Source organism: Aquarana catesbeiana, linkage group LG02 (genome assembly GCF_042186555.1).
Source record: "Aquarana catesbeiana isolate 2022-GZ linkage group LG02, ASM4218655v1, whole genome shotgun sequence".
Classification (NCBI taxonomy): domain Eukaryota; kingdom Metazoa; phylum Chordata; class Amphibia; order Anura; family Ranidae; genus Aquarana; species Aquarana catesbeiana.
In genome coordinates this window covers 107,677,610-107,698,488 of record NC_133325.1, presented here as the reverse complement: position 1 = coordinate 107,698,488, position 20,879 = coordinate 107,677,610, and the positions used below count along the sequence as shown (strand labels likewise).

The 20,879-nt window shown below is 44.0% G+C and overlaps 1 protein-coding gene across 1 annotated transcript; it reads right to left on the bottom strand.

Annotated features, from left to right (window-relative positions):
• Window positions 1-473: 473 nt before the first annotated feature.
• N4BP2L1 (NEDD4 binding protein 2 like 1) lies at window positions 474-19,234 on the bottom strand. The gene is made up of 5 exons (XM_073613345.1): window positions 18,990-19,234; window positions 15,803-15,930; window positions 8,170-8,258; window positions 7,284-7,360; window positions 474-3,158 (listed from the first exon to the last, which is right to left on the bottom strand). The coding sequence occupies exons 1-5, from the start codon at window positions 19,157-19,159 to the stop codon at window positions 3,053-3,055; spliced, it is 570 nt and encodes a 189-aa protein (XP_073469446.1). The 5' UTR covers window positions 19,160-19,234; the 3' UTR covers window positions 474-3,052.
• Between the last annotated feature and the right edge of the window lie 1,645 nt (window positions 19,235-20,879).

Here is a 20,879-nt window from a genome sequence, read left to right as displayed (position 1 = left end):
TGCACTTTTTTCCCCCTGAAAATGAGGGGGAAATCGTGTGTGCGTATTATACGCCGATCCCTGCTGTCTCTGAGTGGACGGGTGCTGCCGGATTACACAGAGTGGCGATTTCCTGTGTACCCGGTGATCAGTCACACACAGTCCCGCCTCCTGGGCCAGGATTGGACCATTGCTCTGTCCATCACAGGAGCTGGGTTAGGAGGCAGGAGTGTGTGTGACTGATCACCGGGTATGCAGGAGATCATGGCACCGCAAGGCTGCAGCTGAGAAGGGATGTGCAGGCTGCATTCATTTGCAATGGAGGGGCTGCAGATGGGCACTGTGCAGGTTGCATTAATCGGCAATGGAGAGGCTGCTCATGGGCACTGATCAGGCTGCATTGATGGACTGTGACCCTTATTTTGCTTCAAAGTTCTTTATTTAAAATGTAAGTTTTTTTTCCTGAAACTTCCTTTTTATAATGAAGGTGCATGTTATAAGCCGATAAATACGGTATTTAATGATTTTCAGATGCCTGTACAAACTACAGAATTTGCAGGTAAGTCTTACAACAAATACAAATATATAAATCTGTTAATTAGAAATGTTTTTTTTTTTTTTAAACAAATAGATTTTTATTTTAAAAAGATGAACATCATTGTTAAAAGATAAAAAAGAAAGTTAAGTGCAAAGAGAGAATGTATAAGTAGTTTTGTGTTGTCAGATTAGTACATGCTGCACAAAATAACACTTTGGGGGTATAGTTATAAAAAAAATGTGCAGGGTTTTTTGTCCTTTGAAACTACCGTATACGTACATTCCTTCTGTTTGAATAGGTGCAAAGGATAAAACGTTAGGCTATTTTCTCTGCAGCTTTAACATTTTTTTTTCCCATTCATACAGAATAGACTGTCAAAAAATGCTGCATTATAGCCACTAGATGGAGCTGATAGGCATAGGAAATGATTACTTATTTAACCACTTCCTGCAAAATGGTGAAGCTTGCTGGCTGGCATCCTGAACAAACCTGGAATCAGCTTTGATCAGGTCTTGGCTGTAGTAACCCAGAAGCGATGTCACTTCTAGTTTACTCAGTTGCCAATGGCACCGATTTAAAAAAAAATCCACAGTATTCCAAAACGGCAAGTTTGGCGTTTTGAATACTTTTGAGTGCAAAGGAGGGATTTGGGGTCTTTTACACCCCAGAAACCCCCCATAAAGAGTACCTGTCCCCACCTATTACTGTCACAAGGGATGTTTACATTCCTTGTGACAGCAAGAAAAGTGATCGGATATTTTTTTTTTAAAAGAGACAGGAGTAAAAAAAAAAAAAAAAAAGGTTCACAGGAAAAATCTCTCTGCATTTTTTTCCATGAATATACCCGCCTCTTAGAGCAAAAGCTTCAAAATTATCTTCATCCCAGACTGGATTAAAGGAGGTGTTGTCATTAACTGACTATTGCTGAATTACATTTGAGTTAAAGCCATTAGGAATATTTTACGGTCTCCCAGGGTTGCAGGCATCTCAGGTGCTCTCAAGCCTCTAGTAGGACTCTGGCCCTAATTGTGAATCCATTGCTTGTAAGACTATGGACTTAAAATAACTGGTGGTAGGATGATGGGTGGTAGGTATTTCTGCCAGTGCCTAGCCAGCTATTAGGCAAATTTCAGACATTAGTTTTGAGCTCCAGCTATGATAGTGAGCTCTATAGGTCTGCCACATGAAAGGGAACTAACACATTGCCACATGTGTGATGAGACCTTATAAGACGCTACAGACTCCATTCACAAAATAACAATTATTTCTCATAATGCCTCTCATTTTTATCAAGCTTAATTCTAACAATTTAGAAGCAGTTCTAAAATCATTTGTAGGAGATGGGGTCATAATGAGAATTGGGGACATGTTTATGTGTTTATATACCTGTAATAGATGGTCAGCATGGAAATCGCCAGCTTATAAGCAACTACAAATCCTAGCATGGCTCAGTGATGAACTACATATTGAAGCAACCATAAAGACATTTCAGAAAATCTCTTTAACAGTAATCAAGTCTTGTTAGTCCACACATGATAGCGCTTGGCAAAATTGATATAGTTTGGTTAGGGTCTTGTGATAGGGCATGTTCACAAACAAACGTGAGTCAGGAGGACAGAAAGTTGCAGGCATCTGTACTCCATGGAGTGGTCTGGGCCCTAGCTGCATAGTGTTCCCAGGTTTGGGTAATTTGGGTGCTTTGTAAATAAAAGAACAATACATGCAGGCACTTACCAAGTACAAAAGGAAACTTGCCATGAGATGGAGAGATAAGGGGCTGCTGTTGCTGATCAATGAAAATGGTAGGTGCCTGGCTATTGTGCTACACTGGCTTCTCTTTTTTTATTCAATTTCTACCACAGCCATAGGTGTGATCACATTATGCCTTAAAATGTCATATGTTTACGTTACAGCCATTTTCTTTTTAAATCTCTGACCCACAAAAAGACTGTAGCTTGGGGAACTTAAACGGGTCTGATTTGTAGCTTAAAGAGGCTACAGTCTCTCCCCCCCACCAAAAAAAAAAATCAAAAGTCAGAAGTTACAAATACTGTAGCTGCTGACTTAATATAAGGACACTTACCTGTTGAGGGATCCAGTACTTTCCTCACCTGAGCGAGTCCAGGCACCACCAGCTTAACTATTGGAAACATGCATGAGCTGCTCCGCACCTTATGAATTGTCCCGCAGTCTTCTGGGACCTGTGATGTGTCCCACAAGGCTGTGGGGGGTGAAAGCAGGTGAACTTGTGTTCATGAAGCCAATTAATGTAAGATAAAGTGAATTTAAAATTGTATATATTCAGCTGGCCATAACCACTTTAACCAGAATAGTGCTCATGCTACACCTTTCTCAATACTTTGTACCCTGCATGAAGAATGCCATTTGGCCGTTACCTTTTGAAGGACAGCACTGTGTAAGACTCTCATAAATGCTGGGATGTGTAGTTACTCCACACCTATAGAGATAAAGTTCTCTGGCCTATAGATGTCCCTCTGGGGGGAGTTGTTCCTCCTGTCAGCAGCATTTTCCAGTTTAAGATTGCTTCTCTGCATGAAGGACGCTACGGAAAGTGACATTGTGCTCATAGACATCTTTCATCCGTTGGATCTTCTCTCTGGGAACACCATGGCTATTCCTCCTACAATTACAGGTAGAGATCATTTTTGGACTATTTTTTTAATTATTTTTTTTTTATTTAGGAATGTCTTAATGAAACAGTAAACATTTGGACCATTCTGGGACAAATACATTGGTAAGAGCTTAACATTTAACTACAGCATTAAATACTAGTCCCCCTCATATCAGTACAACTATTTTAAGTCTAAACTTTCTCTTTTCTTTTTATAATGCCCTTCCCCCCACAATCTAAAGTTAGTGTGGTTGGGTTTAAAGCAGTAGTAATCTCCGCTTTTTATCTTATACCTGTAGGTAAGACTATAATAAGGCTTACCTGTAGGTACAGTGAATATCTCCTAAATATGCACTGTTCAGGAGATATTTACATATGTAGCAGCCAGTGACGTCATTAGCGCATGTGCACTGCACTCTCAAGGGACTGGAGTATGCAGTCCACTGAGTGAGCTGTGCCACAACGGTGACGCCCATGCATGTGCGGGAGCGATCTCATCACAGCTCAGCTATTCAAACGGAAGGAATACCGGGTGAAGTTGGAATCCATCTTAGTGGTGGTGGCAGCGTGCCCAGATGGGTTCAGTTTTTCAGACAAGTCTGTCATATTGTACTAGTATACATTGCATACTAGCACATTATGTCATTACCTACTGGGGGACCAGTTTTTCTTTTTTCTTAAATACGGTTTAATAATTGTCTGACAACAAGCATACCTGGGAGTGTGCTGGAGAAGGCGTATTATCTCATGCAGGGTAGGCTCTCATGCCCAGTGATTGGGTTCCAAACAGTTAAATCTCATTTATTGAGCCACTGTTTATTCAGAGACCATAAAGAGCAATGTTTGTGTTCAAAGTGCAGCAGTCTGCAGCAAAAGAACTTCATCTTTCACTACTGTAAACTGGATGATGATTGACAGCTATGCTTTATGGCCTTTACATTCCATAAATTTACTGGCAACTTTGTTTCTTTCTGGATTTCCCCTTTAACCACTGCAGTCCCGGAAGAATTTACCCCCCTTCCCGACCAAGCCCTTTTTTGAGATGCGACGCTTTAACTGTCAATTGTGCGGTCGTACGACGTTGTACCCAAACAAAATTGACATCCTCCCCCCCCACAAATAGAGCTTTCTTTTGGTGGTATTTGATCACCTCAAAAACCACAGAGGTGACTAAATACCACCAAAAGAAAGTTCTACTTGTGGGGAAAAAAAGGACGTCAATTTTGTTTGGGTACAACATCGCACAATTGTCAGTTAAAGCGTTGTATTGCAGGAAGGGGGTAAATCCTTCTGGGTCTGAAGTGGTTAAATGAAATGCAATCAATCAGTGATGACCCTTCTCACTAAATACACAATCAGATTACATAGTGGACAGAAACACTCAGCTGCCAAGCCCCATTTTACATCTCTGCATTGCGGGAACTCCCATTCCCACATGCATTTTTGTTTTTTTAGCGAGGTGGTGAGGTTTTTTGGAGCATTTTCACTCAGCACACATAGGGCAGCCCATCCACCTGAATGGGTGGCCCTACACACAGCTATCGCCCCAAAGAAGCATCAGACCTTTTTTTTTTTTTTTTTTTTTTTTTTTTTTTTAGAGCGGAGCTTGGTGTGTTTTTTACGGCAAGTTTCGGTGCATTGCATTTCTGAAATGCAAATTAACGCACAGATGTGACTGGAGCCTCATTGTCCTTGTGTTATCACACCAATTTCACTTCAGGACCCATTCACATCTAGCATAGACGGGAGTGAACGTTTTGTGTCTTGTTTTTCCTTTGATACGCATAGGGCAACCTGCTGATTTAAATGGGCTGTGCTATATGTTTTTTTACTGTGCATTTTGCAGCATTTGTTTTTTCACATGCCAACACGTGTGTTTGGTGTGTTGTTAATTAATGGAACTGAAAGTGCAACTAGTAGTTTTAGGTGTATAAAGGTGGCCATACACTACACAATCTCCTTTAGATCTGCCATCAATTATGTAGTGCAAGGTCCTGCCTGATTGGATACAGAGTGATTGGCTAGATAGGTGTTTCTTCCTATTATATAAATTTGGTAAATCTAAAGGAGATTGGACAATCAGATTGTATAGTGTATGGCCACCTTTATACACCTAAAGTTACTAGTTGCACTTTCAGTGCCATTAATTGGTAATGGCACACCAAACACAGAAGCAAACACATTTTGGCATGTGAGAAAACACAGAACCCACAAAAAACAGTAAAAAACACGCAACCCACAAAACGCCAACATGTCCCATAAGCCACATATAGCACAGCCCATTTAAATCAACAGCCTGCCCTATGCATGTCACAGGAAACACGTGACACAAAACGTTCACTTCCCACTATGCTCGATGTGAATGGGGCCTAAAAGTGAAATCAGTGTGATAACACAAGGCCAAGGAGGCTCCATTCACATCTGTGCATTCCCTTGCATTTCAGAAATGCACTGCACCAAAAATCGCAGTAAAAAAAATGCACCAAGCTCTGCTCTAAAAAAAGGTCTGAAGCTTCTTTGGGGCGATTGCTGCGTGTAGGGCCACCCATTCAGGTGGATGGGCTGCGTGTGTGATGAGCGAAAATGCTCCAAAACACCCCCCCCCATGTGGGAATGCGAGTTCCCGCTATGCAGAAATGTGAACAGGCGTGACAGCTGAGTGTTTCTGTCCACTCCCTTCTATGTACTTGTATAAAGATGGCCATACACTATACAATCTGATTGTGAGAAGGGTGATCACTGATTGATTACATTTAAAAAAACATGCAGCTGGGAGGGTGGATGATGCAGGGTGTGTGCTAATGAGGTCAGCCGGTCAACTCCTTCCTGTGTCATGACCTAAAGTCTGTAAGGATGTAAGACAGAACTATTAGATACATTTGGAATCATGGATGGAGAACAGTAAGGTACGTGTCTGTCGATTTTATGGAAAGCTTTGATATTTTTGCAAAAAAAGTGCATGAATGCTAAATTGGTGCATAGGGGAGCTGGAATTTAGAAAAAAAAAAAAAAAAAGTGAACCTGGCCTTTAACCGCTTCAGCCCCGACCAATTGACTGGCAAAAGACCAGAGCACTTTTTGCAATTCGGCACTGGGTCGCTTTAACTGACAATCGCGCGGTCGTGCGACGTGGCTTCCAAACAAAATCGACGTCCTTTTTTTTCCCACAAATAGAGCTTTCTTTTGGTGGTATTTGATCACCTCTACGGGTTTTATTTTTTGCGCTATAAACAAAAAAATTTTGAAAAAAAACAATATTTTTTACTTTTTGCTATAATAAATATCCCCCAAAAATATATTAAAAAAAACATTTTTTTCCCTCAGTTTAGGCCGATACGTATTCTTCTACATATTTTTGGTAAAAAAAAAAAAAAAGTCGCAATAAGCGCATATTGATTTGTTTGCGCAAAAGTTATAGCGTCTACAAAATAGAAGATAGTTTTATGGCATTTTTATTAATAATTTTTTTTTTTTTTTACTAGTAATGGTGGCGATCAGCGATTTTTATCGTGACTGTGACATTATGGCAGACACGTCAGACAATTTTGACACATTTTTGGGACTATTGGCAGTGCGATTAAAAATGCATTGATTACTGTAAAAATGTCACTGGCAGTGAAGGTGTTAATGTGTGTCCTAGGAAGTGTTCTAACTGAAGGGGGATGGGGACTTTGCAGGGAAACTAACACATCGCCTGTTCATACTCTGTATGAACAGAGGATCTGTCAGTTCTCCCCTCAGAGGACCAGAAACTGTGTGTTTACACACAGTTCCGGGTTGTCCGTGTGCCCCGAGCAATCGCGTGAGATAGAGACCGCCGGGCACTCGCATCGGCTCCGTGGGCGAGCAGGGGGCGCGCACCGATGTACCATGACAGTGATTCGCCTGCCTGTGCCATTCTGCCGCAGTATAACTGCAGCAGACGGTCGGCAAGCAGCTAAACATTTAGCTCCCCTTCCTGGACCTATACCAGCAAGAGACGGGCGTGGGACATCAGATGATGGTAAGTCTTCATTTTGGGAAGAGGGGTAGTGGGTTACATTAGGCCAGAGAAGCTAGCCTGAAAGGATACCAGTACTCCCATCCTTTATAGCCGTTCTGCTCTAGAATAAAGAATTGAGATGAAAAATATACCTTGTTAATTCCTTGACATTGAACTTCCAGTGTGTGTCGGGCTCCAGAAATATGACCTGATATGCATTCTCCAGTGCCTGAAGACAAGCAAGGATGTGAAAAATGTTAGCCTTTAAATGCAATTTAATTTTTTTTTTTTTTCCCGATAGAGTTGGGGAGATTTAGAATCTTAGAACCAGAATTGCATTGTTTTCTGTACCCAGAGTACATTCCGAGAAGACCACACAGATGGCAATAAACATGTAAACATTGACCAATGATATATCTACAGTGAAGGGATGCGTTATGATCTACGTTTCTGATAATTGGTCATGAAGCAGTTTGACAGCCATATATTTCTTGTGCCCATGAATTATTATTAATCCACTGTGAAGTAAACCCCACTATACACAAAACACCCTAACTATATGTATTCACCATTCACCCCTGATTTCAGTAGCTGATTATCGATCATCTGTGTGCTGGACAGCTACTGAAATACTCAGAAAATGTGCCCACTGGTGTCCCCCGGAGTTCCAGGCAAAAATACAACTGGGTCTAGAACAAAAGACCAACCCCCCCCCCCTCATTTTTGTACATAGATTTTTTTTTTTTTTTTCCTATTTGTTTTGTACCATTTCTAGTGTTTTCAAGGTGTACTTTCCACCTAACATGGCTGCGGCACGGTACATCATTTCCACATCTGCATCGGCCCCTCCTGGGACCTGGGATATTAAAAATCAGCAGCTACATTATTTGCTGCAGATTTAAAAAAAATGTTTTTTTGAGACTGGAACTCTGCTTTAAGATCATTCCATTTACCTATATAATATCATCTGCACTAAAAATGGGATATGTCTATATGTAACTGCTCCATGTCCCCTAAGCCAAGCCAGAATGTACTTACCATAACCGCATACGGCTTCATGTGCCAAGCCAGGATGTTGGTATTATCGATGATAATTGGGGTCTTTCCCCTGGTCATTGCCTTGCGTGCTGTAGAGAGAAAAGCCTCTGGTAGTTATTAGTTACAGCAACATAACGATCCATTCCAGAACAATCATTAAAGCAAAAATAGTTATTATTGTACTACCTACTGTCCCAATGAAACAACAATCTTGAATTAAAGTTGAAACAAATAATCAGATATTAATTTTCTAGAAAATGACAATAAGAATCTTGCTGCAATGGGCCATGCATTAGGTTATAAATGAGTCCCTGCGTACACATATAACAAGTATTCCGCTTTATAGAATTACTGTCGGGATTCAGATTTCCTCTTCCTGCGACTTCCTTTCTTCACAAGGTTTAATCTGCACTGCCAAAAGTTGGTGAAGCCTGGAATTGTGACAAAACAATCCCTCTTATTTTACTAACAAAAAAAAAAAAAAACACAATGCAGATGAGGAAATCTGACTTTTCTATGATTCTTTTCCCAGGTTTGTGATCTAGATTTACCAAAACCATATAATAGGTCAAACCTAAAACACTTTCAATTTGTATGCAATCAGAAGACAATTGTATAATGTATTGCCAGCTTTAGGCCTCTTTCACACGGATGATCCGTATGTCCGTTTTTCATCCATCCGTTTTCGGATGAAAAACGGACATACAGTCATCCCTATGGAGCGTCGGATGTCAGCGGTGACATGTCCGCTGACATCCGACCCGCTCCGATCCGAAAAGTGTAACGGAGGAAAAACCTACTTTTTCCTCCGTTTTCGGATCGGATCGGATGACGACGGACACTACGGACCGTCATCATCCGATCCCCCCATAGGGGAGAGCGGCGCTCTGACAGGTCCGTCGCTGCACAGTGTGCAGCGATGCACCTGTCATCTTCCTGCTCAGCGGGGATCGGCGGAGCTATCCCCGCTGAGCAAGCGGATGTTCACGGGGCGGATCATGACTGATCTGCCCCGTGTGAAAGAGGCCTAAGAAAGCATTGAAGCCAAAGGGTCAACAAAACAGCCAAGAACATCATTTTTTAATTTTCATAGCAAAGCCATCAATGGTGGGTTTACTCTAAAAAGAGGAAAGTGCTAATCCGTTTTCATTACTTTCTGAGTCATTATAGTGACACTGGGGTTGATTTGCTAAAACTGAAGAGTGCAAAATCAGGTGCATAGAAACCAATCAGCTTCTAACTTCAGCTTCTTCAATCAAGATTTGACAAAAAAAAAAAACTGGAAGCCGATTGCACCTTCTACACTTTTTACTCAGACTGGCTGGATGGACCATACAGATATTAAAAGTCTGACTTACCCACCATTGGATATCGACTCACACAATTTCTGAGAGCTATCCCATGCCATAACCAGCTTCTCAGACAGTAAAATGAGAGAGCGTGGTCAGCGCATGCTGAAGCTCATAGTGCACAGAAGTCGCCAACTGTCTGCAAAGTCAATAGCTACAGACCTCCAAACTTCATGTGGCCTTCAGATTAGCACAACAGTGTGTAGAGAGCTTCATGGAATGGGCTTCCATGGCCGAGTTGCTGCATCCAAGCCTTACATCCCCAAGTGCAATGCAAAGCGTTGGATGCAGTGGTGTAAAGCACACGGACACCACTCTAGAGCAGTGGAGGAGATGTGCTCTTTGGAATGATGAATCACACTTCTCTGTCTGGCAATCCGATGGACGTGTCTGGGTTTGGCAGTCACCAGTACTTGCCTGTCTGCATTGTGCCAAGTGTAAAGTTTGGTGGAGGGGGGATTATGGTGTGGGGTTGTTTTTTAGGAGTTGGGCATGGCCCCTTAGTTCCAGTGAAGGGAACTCATAAGGCATCAGCATACCAAGACATTTTGGACAATTTCATGCTCCCAACTTTATGGGAACAATTTGGGGATGGCCCCTTCTTGTTCCAACATGACTGCGCACCAGTGCACAAAGCAAGATCCATAAAGACATGAATAAGCAAGTTTGGGGTGGAGGAACTTGACTGGCCTGCACAGAATCCTGATGTCAACCCAATAGAACACCCTTGGGATGAATAAGAGCGGAGACTATGAGCCAGGCCTTCTCATCCAACATCAGTGCCTGATCTCACAAATGCACTTCTGGAAAAATGGTCAAACCTTCCCATAGGCACACTCCTAAACCTTGTGGACAGCCTTCCTAAAAGAATCGAAGTGGTTATAGCTGCAAAGGGTGTGCCAACTGAATACTTATCCTACGGACTAAGACTGGGATGCCATTAAAGTTTGTGTGCATTGGCAATACAGAGTATCCTTCAATTTGAGGATCTTTGCATGGGACGCCTCTGCTGAATCCAACACACTGGGGTCGATTTACTGGAGAGTGCAAAATCTGGTGCAGCTGTGCATGGTAGCCAATCAGGTTCTAACTTCAGCTTGTTCAATTAAGCTTTGACCAAAAAAAAACTGGAAGCCGATTGGTTTCTATGCAGGGCTGCACCAGGTTTAGCACTCTCCAGTTTTAGTAGATAAACCCCAATATTTTTTTATACAACCTCTTGCTCACCCTGCTAGAAAGCTTTGTGACTCCATATAGCCGGAAATAGAATTACAGCTTTCATTAATCACCACACAGATTGAGTGATTCATTTTGCTCATAAATCCTCCATCACAAACTGTTTCCAACAACAAGGTTTTCAGCTACTAAGCCAATAATATCACATCCCCAAATTCCTCAACAAGCTTTACGCAAAGGTTTCTTCCACAATGTTGAAGAAAGGCAATCAGAACCAGGTCCATTACTCCACAGGCCCTGGGTCTGTACCCTTATTCACACATTCTGGCTCTACATAGCTACCAGGACTTCACCTGCTAGATGCGATGCAGCTTCCCATGCTTGGCAAGTGCAAGATTCAGCCTGGGGCTCACACTGAAAGCGGGTTTGAAATTGTGCGAGTTCAAGTGAATTTGCACGATTTCAAACTGACTTTGGGGGCGATTTCAGAGACATCGCTGTGGGTTCCTGCACAGAGGTCTATCGAAATCACCCCCGAAGTCGCCAAAAGTAGTGCAGGAACTACATTTGGGAACTGGTGCAGCGTCACACCGATTCGGACGGTGCAGTGGCCAGCAATAGGCGGCGATTTGACATTTAACACGTCAAATCGCATTTCAATACGGCCCGATGTGAATGTGGGCTCACACATTTTTCTAAATTTGATTCAGTTGGAAAAATATGTGACTCCTGGGTGAAAACTGTGCAACTCTTGTATGAAAATGTCTATAAAATAGACCCCAACTTTTATCATCTGTAGTCAGAACTAGAGAATCAAGTCAGAAAGCAAGTCTGAGCTCTGAAGAAAAAAGGAGCCTTTAGGCCTAATTCACACTTATGCAGGTTGCAGGTGCATTTTGTGTTTTTCAATACATGCTTTTAATCCATTAAAGTCTATGGAACCAAAAACAAGTCCCACTTCCTATAAAATGCACAGATGTACACTACATCCATAGGAAACCATGTTAAATGGACTGGCTGCTGTGCCTGAGCAAACGCGGTCCACAAAAGAGCCTATACATGAACCGAGCCTGAAAGCCAAATTCACCTTTTCCAGAAAATACTGTATCCTTTGTAGTCAAGTGGCCCCAGACCTTAAAAACGTGGAGCTTTGTAAAATGTCCATTAACGTTACTGTCATACTATAGACCATTTGGCCTACCCCAGAAGCCTGGCTGAAAAACTTTCAGTAAGCAATCCCCATATCTTACCTTGTTTCTAGAATGCAAAACCGCTGACCACTAACTCCCAGAATTACAGGGGTGAAAACGAACGTTTTTTGTATCCTAGCAGGCATACAAGGCAGCAGGACATAGGGATTACTAACGGGATAGCTTTTGGAACACATAGGAAATTCAATTCATCAAAGTAAAATATCAAATTTGAAGAAAATACTGCAAATTCAGCAAACGTGAGGAAAATACAAAAATTAAAAAAAAATAAATAAATAATTGGAGATAGATCTGTCAATCCCCCCCAAAAAAACAAACAAAAAAACAAAATTTAATATTTATCTCATGGTACAAGAAATCTTAATTTACATGTAGAAAATAACAATGAGGGGAGCTCTGTACTGGACAGTGAATTAGAAGAAAACAACGTATCAGTTCTGCTCTTAGCTCAGGATTGTATCATTGTGCTAGAGTGAGATTGTTCTGTAAATTAAATCACACTACAGTGTTTTCATTACTTCACAATACTACCGTGTGTCTTTATTCATAGAAAAATATCCCTCTGCTGCAGTGTTAGCCTGTGAAAAAAACTTTAAAAAATATAAGTACTAAATATTGCAAAACATAAATATTTAACACATTTGTTAAGAAACCCTTTTAGTGAATTGGCTACTTTTGGAGATAAATAACGTTTTATTTTAAGGCAAAAGTTCATGCCATATTTAACTCTGACCTGAGTGAAATGACCTTTTTCAGTTCAGTTTTTCAGACAGTCTTCCAAAGGAACCCATATGGCCTATAGGTATGACAATAAAATAGAAGTATTAAATCTAAAAAAAAAGAAATGTATTATATTGCAGCTTACCAATCCTTAGATCTGGTGGCTGCATTCGTTTTTTTTATTTTTTTTTATGGGGGGGGTTTCGATTTTTTTTTTTTTTTCCCCTTTATTTTAGTTTGTGATCCAGCCATTAACACAATGCCTGTCTTATAGCTCATTCACCCCACAATCTGTGTTTATTATGAGTTTCTGTAGGCACGTTTATGCCCGTTGTCAGTGCGTTTACAAGCATTTTCAGCATGTTTGCAGAGCATTTTCTTTAAATATTTTTCTCATTTATTTCAATTTATTTTCTTTACACATTTTCACACATTCATGTGCATTTTGGTGCATTCTGGTAAGAAAGAATGCAGCATGCTGTCCTTTTTTTTTTTAAAAAACGCACATAAAAACACTGCAGTGGTGCTAGGCTCGTTGGAATACATTCATTTTTTTCACATATGTGTTAGTACTCGGGTTATGCTGCATTTAAATATTGCACCTGAAAAAAAAAAAAAAAAAAAAAAATATTGCACCTGACTGTAGCCGGTGTAAAATGAGTCCTTAGGCTGTCTGCATTCTGGATGAAGTAGTACAGCAGACACCTCTGCACAGCAGCATTGCCAGTCTTGGGGGAGGGGGGTGTTAGACTAGACCAGTGATGGTGAACCTTGGCACCCCAGATGTTTTGGAACTACATTTCCTATGGTGCTCAACTACACTGCAGAATGCATGAGCATTATGGGAAATGTAGTTCCAAAACATCTGGGGTGCCAAGGTTCACCATCACTGGTCTAGACCAACAAATAAAGATGAACTCCAGCTAACACTTTATTCCTAAAGGAAAAACCTGTAACTGCTTATAAAAGTTTTACATAACCTAGCAGCTGATCAGTGTAATCATCCCTGTCAGTGTTAAATAGTTTGTCTCAACCCTCTAAAGCCTGTTCAGTTTTTTTTTTTTTTTTTTTTTTTCATTCAAGCAGTGGGCCAAGTGAAAAAAAAAAAACCTGACAGATCCCTGCATCAAAACAACGTAGATGCAGGAATCTCTCGCTGTTGAATTGTATTCCGATAGCGGTAGCTGCCCCCTCCCTGTCAGAATACACAGATCAGTGCTGCAGCTATTGGCTGCCAGTGCCGATCGAATGCTGGTTTGAGGATGACCTTCATCAGAAGCTGGTCTAATAAATGGCTTCTGTTTAACAGGCAGCGGTACACATGGACCAAAATTCAGCCAGTTCCTGCTGAACCGGCCGATTATCGGTCCACGTATACCCTACTTAAATCGGTTGTAACTCTAAAAAAAAAAAAAAAGAAAATTGATCCTGTTCCATTTAAAGCAAGAACAGAACCGCAGTGCTTTTGCTGTGTAATTTTTCCCTTTCTATAATCTAAAATACCTGGCTGATCCTGCCCTCCCCTCTGTAAACTAACCACCCATGTTTATCATGGCTGATCCAGGATACTGTGCTCTGTTTACGTGCCTCCATCAGCCCACTGTCTCGCCTCTCCCTGCCAGCTAGTCTCAGTGCCAATCTGCTCCTCGCCCCTCCCCTCCTACTGCTAAAATAACTTTGTCTTATTCCTAGAATCCCCTGTGTTAGATTAATCTATGTGCTTTATAAAAAATATGCAGCTTCATAGTTCATACCTTATTTCAGAGCGCCGCTCATGTGACCTCCCGCCGGTCTCATTCTCTCCTCCCGGCTGACAATAGCGGGGGATTCCCTGCCCCTCATGCTGTAGTTCTCAGATTAGGGAAGGAGATCAGCGGGCGGTCATGTGAGCACCGAGCGGCGCTCTGAAACAAGGTATGAAGCTATATATTTTAAAGCACATACACTGGGGCACATAAAACTTTACCTAACACGGGATTCTAGGAATAAAATAAAGTGGCTTTACAACCACTTTAACAGAATACGTTGTCCAGACAAAACAGCAGTTAAAGTAAACCGACGTTCTCCCGTGATCGTGCCCGCCTGCTGATCACAGATTGATGTAATGAGCCAATCAGCGGCTCTTTACCACGTGATCAGCTGTGTCCAATCACAGCTGATCAGGATGTAAACAGAAGCCGGATATCGGCATTCCATTAGCGTGAGGAGAGCCGATAACCGGCTTGTGTAAAAGGGACACGTACACTAATAATCAGGGCACAGATTATCAATGCAGTCCCACCAGTGCTGCCAATCAGCGCCACCTACCAATGCCTCCTCATCAGTGCCGCCTTATCAGTGCCCATCAGTGCAGCATATCAGTGCCCATCAGTGCAGCATATCAGTGCAGCATATCAGTGCCCCTCAGTGTAGCAGAGAAATTACCTGTTTGCAAAATTTTATAACAAACTATGAAAAAGTTTTGTGTTTTTTTTTTTCCCAAAAATGTTTGTTCTTTTTTCATTTAATTAGCAAAAAATAAAAAAAAAATTCTAGTGGTGATTAAATACCACCAAAATAAAACTATTTGTGTAAAAAAAAAAAAAAAAAAAAAAAAAAGACACAAATTTCATTTGTACAGTGTTGCATGACCACGCAATTGTCATTCAAACTGCGACAGCACTGAAAATTGGCCTGGGCAGGAAGGGGGTAAAAGTGCCCAGTAAGCAAGTGGTTAATGAACGGGTTACAAAACTGCAATTTTTTAATACCTACTAGAGTCCCTTGGCTGTATAGGCTATTTTCTGGAAAAGGTGAATTTAGCCTTTAGGTCCCATATGTGGGCGTTACAAAATCCCGGGCTGGCCAATCAAGAAGTTCAAAAAATGTCAGAGCCAGTGAGGGATGTCACATTGCTGGAGTATAGCAGACTTTAGTTCCCCTTTAAGGAATATTCTCTATCATCTCACACATTGTAAATCAGAGGGGCTGCCCCGCTATTGTGTTCTAGGAGGCAGGCACCCCTCCATCCATATTAATACACAGAAAGGCTCCAATCAGATGTTGCATTTTTTTTATTTTTTTATCGTTCTTAAACCCCCGGCCAGTTCACTCTATAGAGAAGTATAATTTTACTGTACAGCAGCAGACTGACTGGTGAATATGGTTGGACCTTCTGCAGACAAATGAGTAGCTCACCTCTCCTCTGATTCCACCTGTGTGCATCTTGTAGTAGATCTGGATTGTATATGTAGGTTCCGTCTTCCATTAGGAAATAGTCGTCTGTACTAAGCACAACAGCAGTGGGAAAATTTCTCTTCAGCTTCCTAGAAATAATGAAGACGACTGGTTGGTTGTCATTTTATTGGTGCAGAAACCATTTTTCCACATGTGACAAGGAAATATACCAGCTTTATAGTCTACTGATGGCCAGCACCCTTCACAAAGAATACAAATAAGCAGAATACCAGGAAGGACGTGGTGCTACTGCCAACAAAGCAGAACTTCCTTCAGACACTGAACAATAAAATAGATCTAAACCCACTCACTAAAATTTTATATACACTTTAGTGTGAGTGTACACTCACCTTCCATGGAAATAAGACCCAGCGATCTTGTAGAATGGTCCTTGTTCAGACACTTCCTGTTATGGGGTAACAACTATCTTGCTGTTGGGCTCCTGTGTTGTCATTCTGTTACATGCACCTCTGCAGGAACCTACACACAGCCATGCCAGAGGCAAAATGCATCGTTGTCACCATCAGGAAGCCAGTCCAGAGCAATGATGTGCAGTCGGCGCTGGAGCGAATGCATGACCCCGACAACCAACGGCCAGGGTTGTCGGGAAGAGGCCCTCGTCCTCATCAACATGGGGACAAGGTGCTTTGGGGTGGGGGGGGGCCGCAGGGTGCCCCCCCTCCCCCAAAGCACCCACCCCCCCCATGTTGAGGGCATGCGGACTGGTACAGTTCAGGAGGGGGGGGGGGGGGCGCTCGCTCGTCCCCACACCCTTTCCTGACCGGCCGGGCTGCATGCTCGGATAGGGGTCTGGTATGGATGTGGGGGGGACTCCACACCGTTTTTTCGGCGTAGGGGGTTCCCCTTAAAATCTATACCAGACCTAAGGGACATCGTCGCCTCCCCCTCGTGCTCGCCGCAATAGGAAAATGTGTTTTTCCTATTGCAGCGAGCACGAGATGTAGTACCCTGCCCTTGCGTCGTATCTGGTCCCTCGGACCAGCATACAGACAAACGGGCTTTCAGTTAGGAACTGAGTCCGGCGGAGTTATGACGTAAAGATTTGAAGCAGGTTCCAAATCTAAAGTCAGTCGGAAGTCCGATGCAGCCCACACACGGTCGGATTGTCCGCCCGTGTGTACACGGCATAAGGCTTTATTCGCAGAATGTCTGTTATGGAGAAGTACAGCCAAAGCTCATTTGGTTGTACTTCTTCTGTGGATCACAGGATTGCAGATCGTTCTGCACTCTTATGACCGATTTCAAGCAGAGAGCTAAAGCCTGCTGTCGGCTGATGTCACAGAGCCGGTCGAGGCTCAGGAAAGATCGTGACCATATGGTAGGGATCTGCCAACAGGCCTGGGCCAGCACCGTGAGCCGCTGATAGGCTGAGCCAGCTGTTCCCGCCCCCTCCACCGCCCAGCTTTCTAGTGAGCGAGGGGCGGCAGTGCAGAGAGCTGTGAGTACCGAGCGATCAGTGGTGTTTGATCACCCAGTTCTCAGCCTTAGAGCCCGGTGGGGGACTGATGCTGCATCCATCCAGGAATGATTAGAAAAAAAAAAATCTCATACTTCTCTTTTAAGCTGTGAAGTGATCAGTACAGGCTCAGCACAATGACACATAGAAAACCAATGCTCCGAGTGTGCCCAGTCATATCACAATGCCGTATTCAGGTATGTTGTGTAGAAGGCAGACATGGTGCATCCTTACACAGCCCACCGCAACACATGTCACCCCGATGCAGTGTGTCGTAGTACAAAGAGATGAATGGAGTGTCATTTTGTCCAAAAAGTTAGAAATGAAGAAAAAAAAAAAAAAAACAGTGCCGTTTTGCAACAAAGCTTCACACCAGGCTGTGGGCTAAAAACTTATATGCACCGGAGTGTGTGGTGTGGAGACGGTGAGGGGCATCATGATACATTGTTACAACACAGCACTGTTTACCTTTCTCTAATAATAATCAGTGGTGGCTGGTGCTCAATATTTTGGGGGGCGGCAAACAAACCTCCCCCCTCACGTACACTGACACCCCCACCCTCCTGCAGGAGATGGGCAGGAAGGTGGCCTTACCTTAGGAGATGACGAGGATTGAGGACGAGGGGTAGGGCTGCTGCTCCCCGCTCCACCCGAGGGATGAAGTGGGGTTTCTCCCAGCTGAACAGACATTGCTTCTCCTCCCGGCCAAACAGAAAGTGGGTCCTGAGACCCGATTGGCCGGGAGTCCTAAGACTCCCTGGCCAATTGGGTCTCGGGACCTGCTTCCTGATTGGCTGAAAAGGAGAATCACGAAGACGTAAGTGAATATTAATTCCCTATTGTCACACAACTGGGTGAGCTCAGGACACTGCGCTCTGTGCGACAAGCCCACCTTTTTTTGAAGCCAATTAGTGCCTCAGGCTCCAATCATGTGCTTCTAAAAATAAAAAAAAAAAGCCATTGAAATCCACGCATCTGGCACCCTGCATAGGGGTTAGGGGGACTGATGCATGGATTAGGGGGTTGGTGACCCTGCATGGAGGTTAGGGGGAGAAGGCGCATGGATTATGGGGTTGGTGCCCCTGCACGCAGGCTAGGGGGGGCGGACGCATGGATTAGGGGGTGGCTCCCCTGCACGGAGGTTGGGGGGGCAGAGGCATGGATTATGGGGTTGGTACCCCTGCACGCAGGCTAGGGGGGGCGGACGCATGGATTAGGGGGTGGCTCCCCTGCACGGAGGTTGGGGGGGCAGAGGCATGGATTATGGGGTTGGTACCCCTGCATGGAGGTTAGGGGGCAGAGGCATGGATTATGGGGTTGGTACCCCTGCACGGAGGTTGGGGGGGCAGAGGCATGGATTGGGGGTGGAGCTCTGGGCCAGCGGCTGCCACTGATTACAATGGGAGTTGGTTTACTAAAGACAAATAGACTTTGCACATGCAGTTGCTCCAGAGCTTAGTAAATGAGGTGAAGCTTCACTTTGCAAAGAATCACATACAAGGAAAATAAGAAAAAAAATGTCTTGCACACAATTGGAGGATAGAAATCAGCAGAGCTCTCCCTCATGTACTAAGCTCTGGAGTAACAAGTGCAGTCTATGAGTCTTTAGTAAATCCACCTCTTAGTACCCCTCACTATGTGCGGAGAGGGAACAAGGCCGCCCCCCCGTACCTGGCCAGACTGCTCTTCCCGGAGCCCGGCAGCCCCCTCAGGAGGTAGATGTGCTTGCTGAACCTGGACGGAGGGGGGCGCTGTGGGGCGGGTGGTCGCTGTCTATGGCGGGGCCGAGGCGGTCCGTCCAGGCTCAGGTTCCCGAAGGAGCTGATGAGCCGTTCAGACATGCTGTCCCCCGCCCGCTTCCTCTATTATGATCGTAGAGGGGGAGGGGGGAGGACGGGGCGGGGAGAGCAGGGATGTGCCGGAGGATGGAAAGGAGCGGAGATCACCTCACACACACCACCTCCATCTATAGCCACAATTACCCCGACACCACAGACCGCTTATTACAGCGCCGCCTGCTGGAGAGTGATCACACCTTCCCTAGTCTGGTCCCAATGTCCGTCAGGGGAGGATCTAACCACTGTGATGTATAGGAGGGTCTGTGAGAACACGCCCCCAGCCTCGTAGTCCACCGTCCGTCCGTCCCCCCCCCCCCCCCCCCGGGTAGGGGAGCCTCACAAAGTCAGTCAGCAAGGGGCCCCAGTGCAGAAATGACCGGTGTCTTATCGAATTCAGTCCCCTATCATATAGTGTCCTCCCTGTACTGCGCAGGCGCAGTACGGAGGACAAAAGAGACGCCGAAAGTCTCCGAAGTTCAACAGCTGATCGTCAGCTGTACACGGCGCCTGCGCATTTATTCTTACCCTATGTCCAGGATCATTCCCTACTATCCAAGTGGACATAGAGTTAGAATAAATATTTGCCGAGCGCAGCGAGGCCGTGCCCGAAGCGTGGCGAGCGAAGCGAGCCCGCGAGGGGCCCTCTTACACTGCCATCGCTAACAGGTGCCCGAGCGCCGTGTACAGCTGATGGTCAGCTGATCAACTTCGGGCATTTTCGGCATCTCCTGCTCCTCCGTACTGCGCAGGCGCTGCGCCTGCGCAGTACGAGGCGGACACTATCTGATACGAGGACACTATATGGCAGAACACCGGCCCCACCACCAACCTATAATAAACACTATTTTCAAAGAGCACTGGAAATATCTAGGGCCTAGACTGGAGTGAAGTGTCATTTTGTGACCTTCCAAATAAAATAATTAAAGGACAATTAAAAGGATAAACCGTGCCTGGTATTGTCACAAAGCAAAGCTCCACACACATCGCTGTGGGTTCTGAAGAGTCCTGAGGGCCCATTCACACCAGGAGCTTGTGTGAGAAACCCCAGATCACTGAGCATTTCCCACACCACATTCAAATCATACCGCAGTTGTGATCTCCAGCTTGTCAATCGTAACAAACACCCAAATGCAGGTCATAAACACAGTGCCTTTGCATATCCCAACTGTCTCTGATATAGAACAAAGTCCCTCTGTCCCTTTTTCCTCCTCATTTTGGTCTGATCTACACAGAGAAAAATGATAAACACAACACTTTTGTATTTGCCCCCATTTATCATGAGCTGAACGCAAACATCTTCGACTTTTTCTACGTACACAAAAGGTTTATTTCTCTCAAATATTGTTCACAAATCTGTCTAAGTCTGTGTTAGTGAGCACTTCTCCTTTGCCGAGATAATCCATCCACCTCACAGGTGTGGCATATCAAGTTGCTGGTTAGACAGCATGATTATTGCACAGGTGTGCCTTAGGCTGGCCACAATAAAAGGCCACTCTAAAATGTGCAGTTTTACTGTATTGGGGGGGGGGGGGGGTCCGAAAACCAGTCAGTATCTGGTGTGACCATCATTTGCCTCACGCAGTGCAGCACATCTCCTTTGCATAGAGTTGATCAGGTTGTTGATTGTGGAATGTTGGTCCATTCCTCATCAATGGCTGTGCGAAGTTGCTGGATATTGGCAGGAACTGGAACACGCTGTCATATATGCCGATCCAGAGCATCC

Excerpts from the sequence above, each read along its gene's own strand:
- N4BP2L1 (XM_073613345.1), bottom strand. The coding sequence starts at position 19,159 with ATGTCTGAACGGCTCATCAGCTCCTTCGGGAACCTGAGCCTGGACGGA. Across the intron at positions 7,361-8,169 it reads TGAAGCCGTATGCGGTTATG|GCACTGGAGAATGCATATCA; the intron begins GTAAGTACATTC and ends GCTTGTCTTCAG. Across the intron at positions 3,159-7,283 it reads AATGTCAAGGAATTAACAAG|GAGGAATAGCCATGGTGTTC; the intron begins GTATATTTTTCA and ends CTGTAATTGTAG.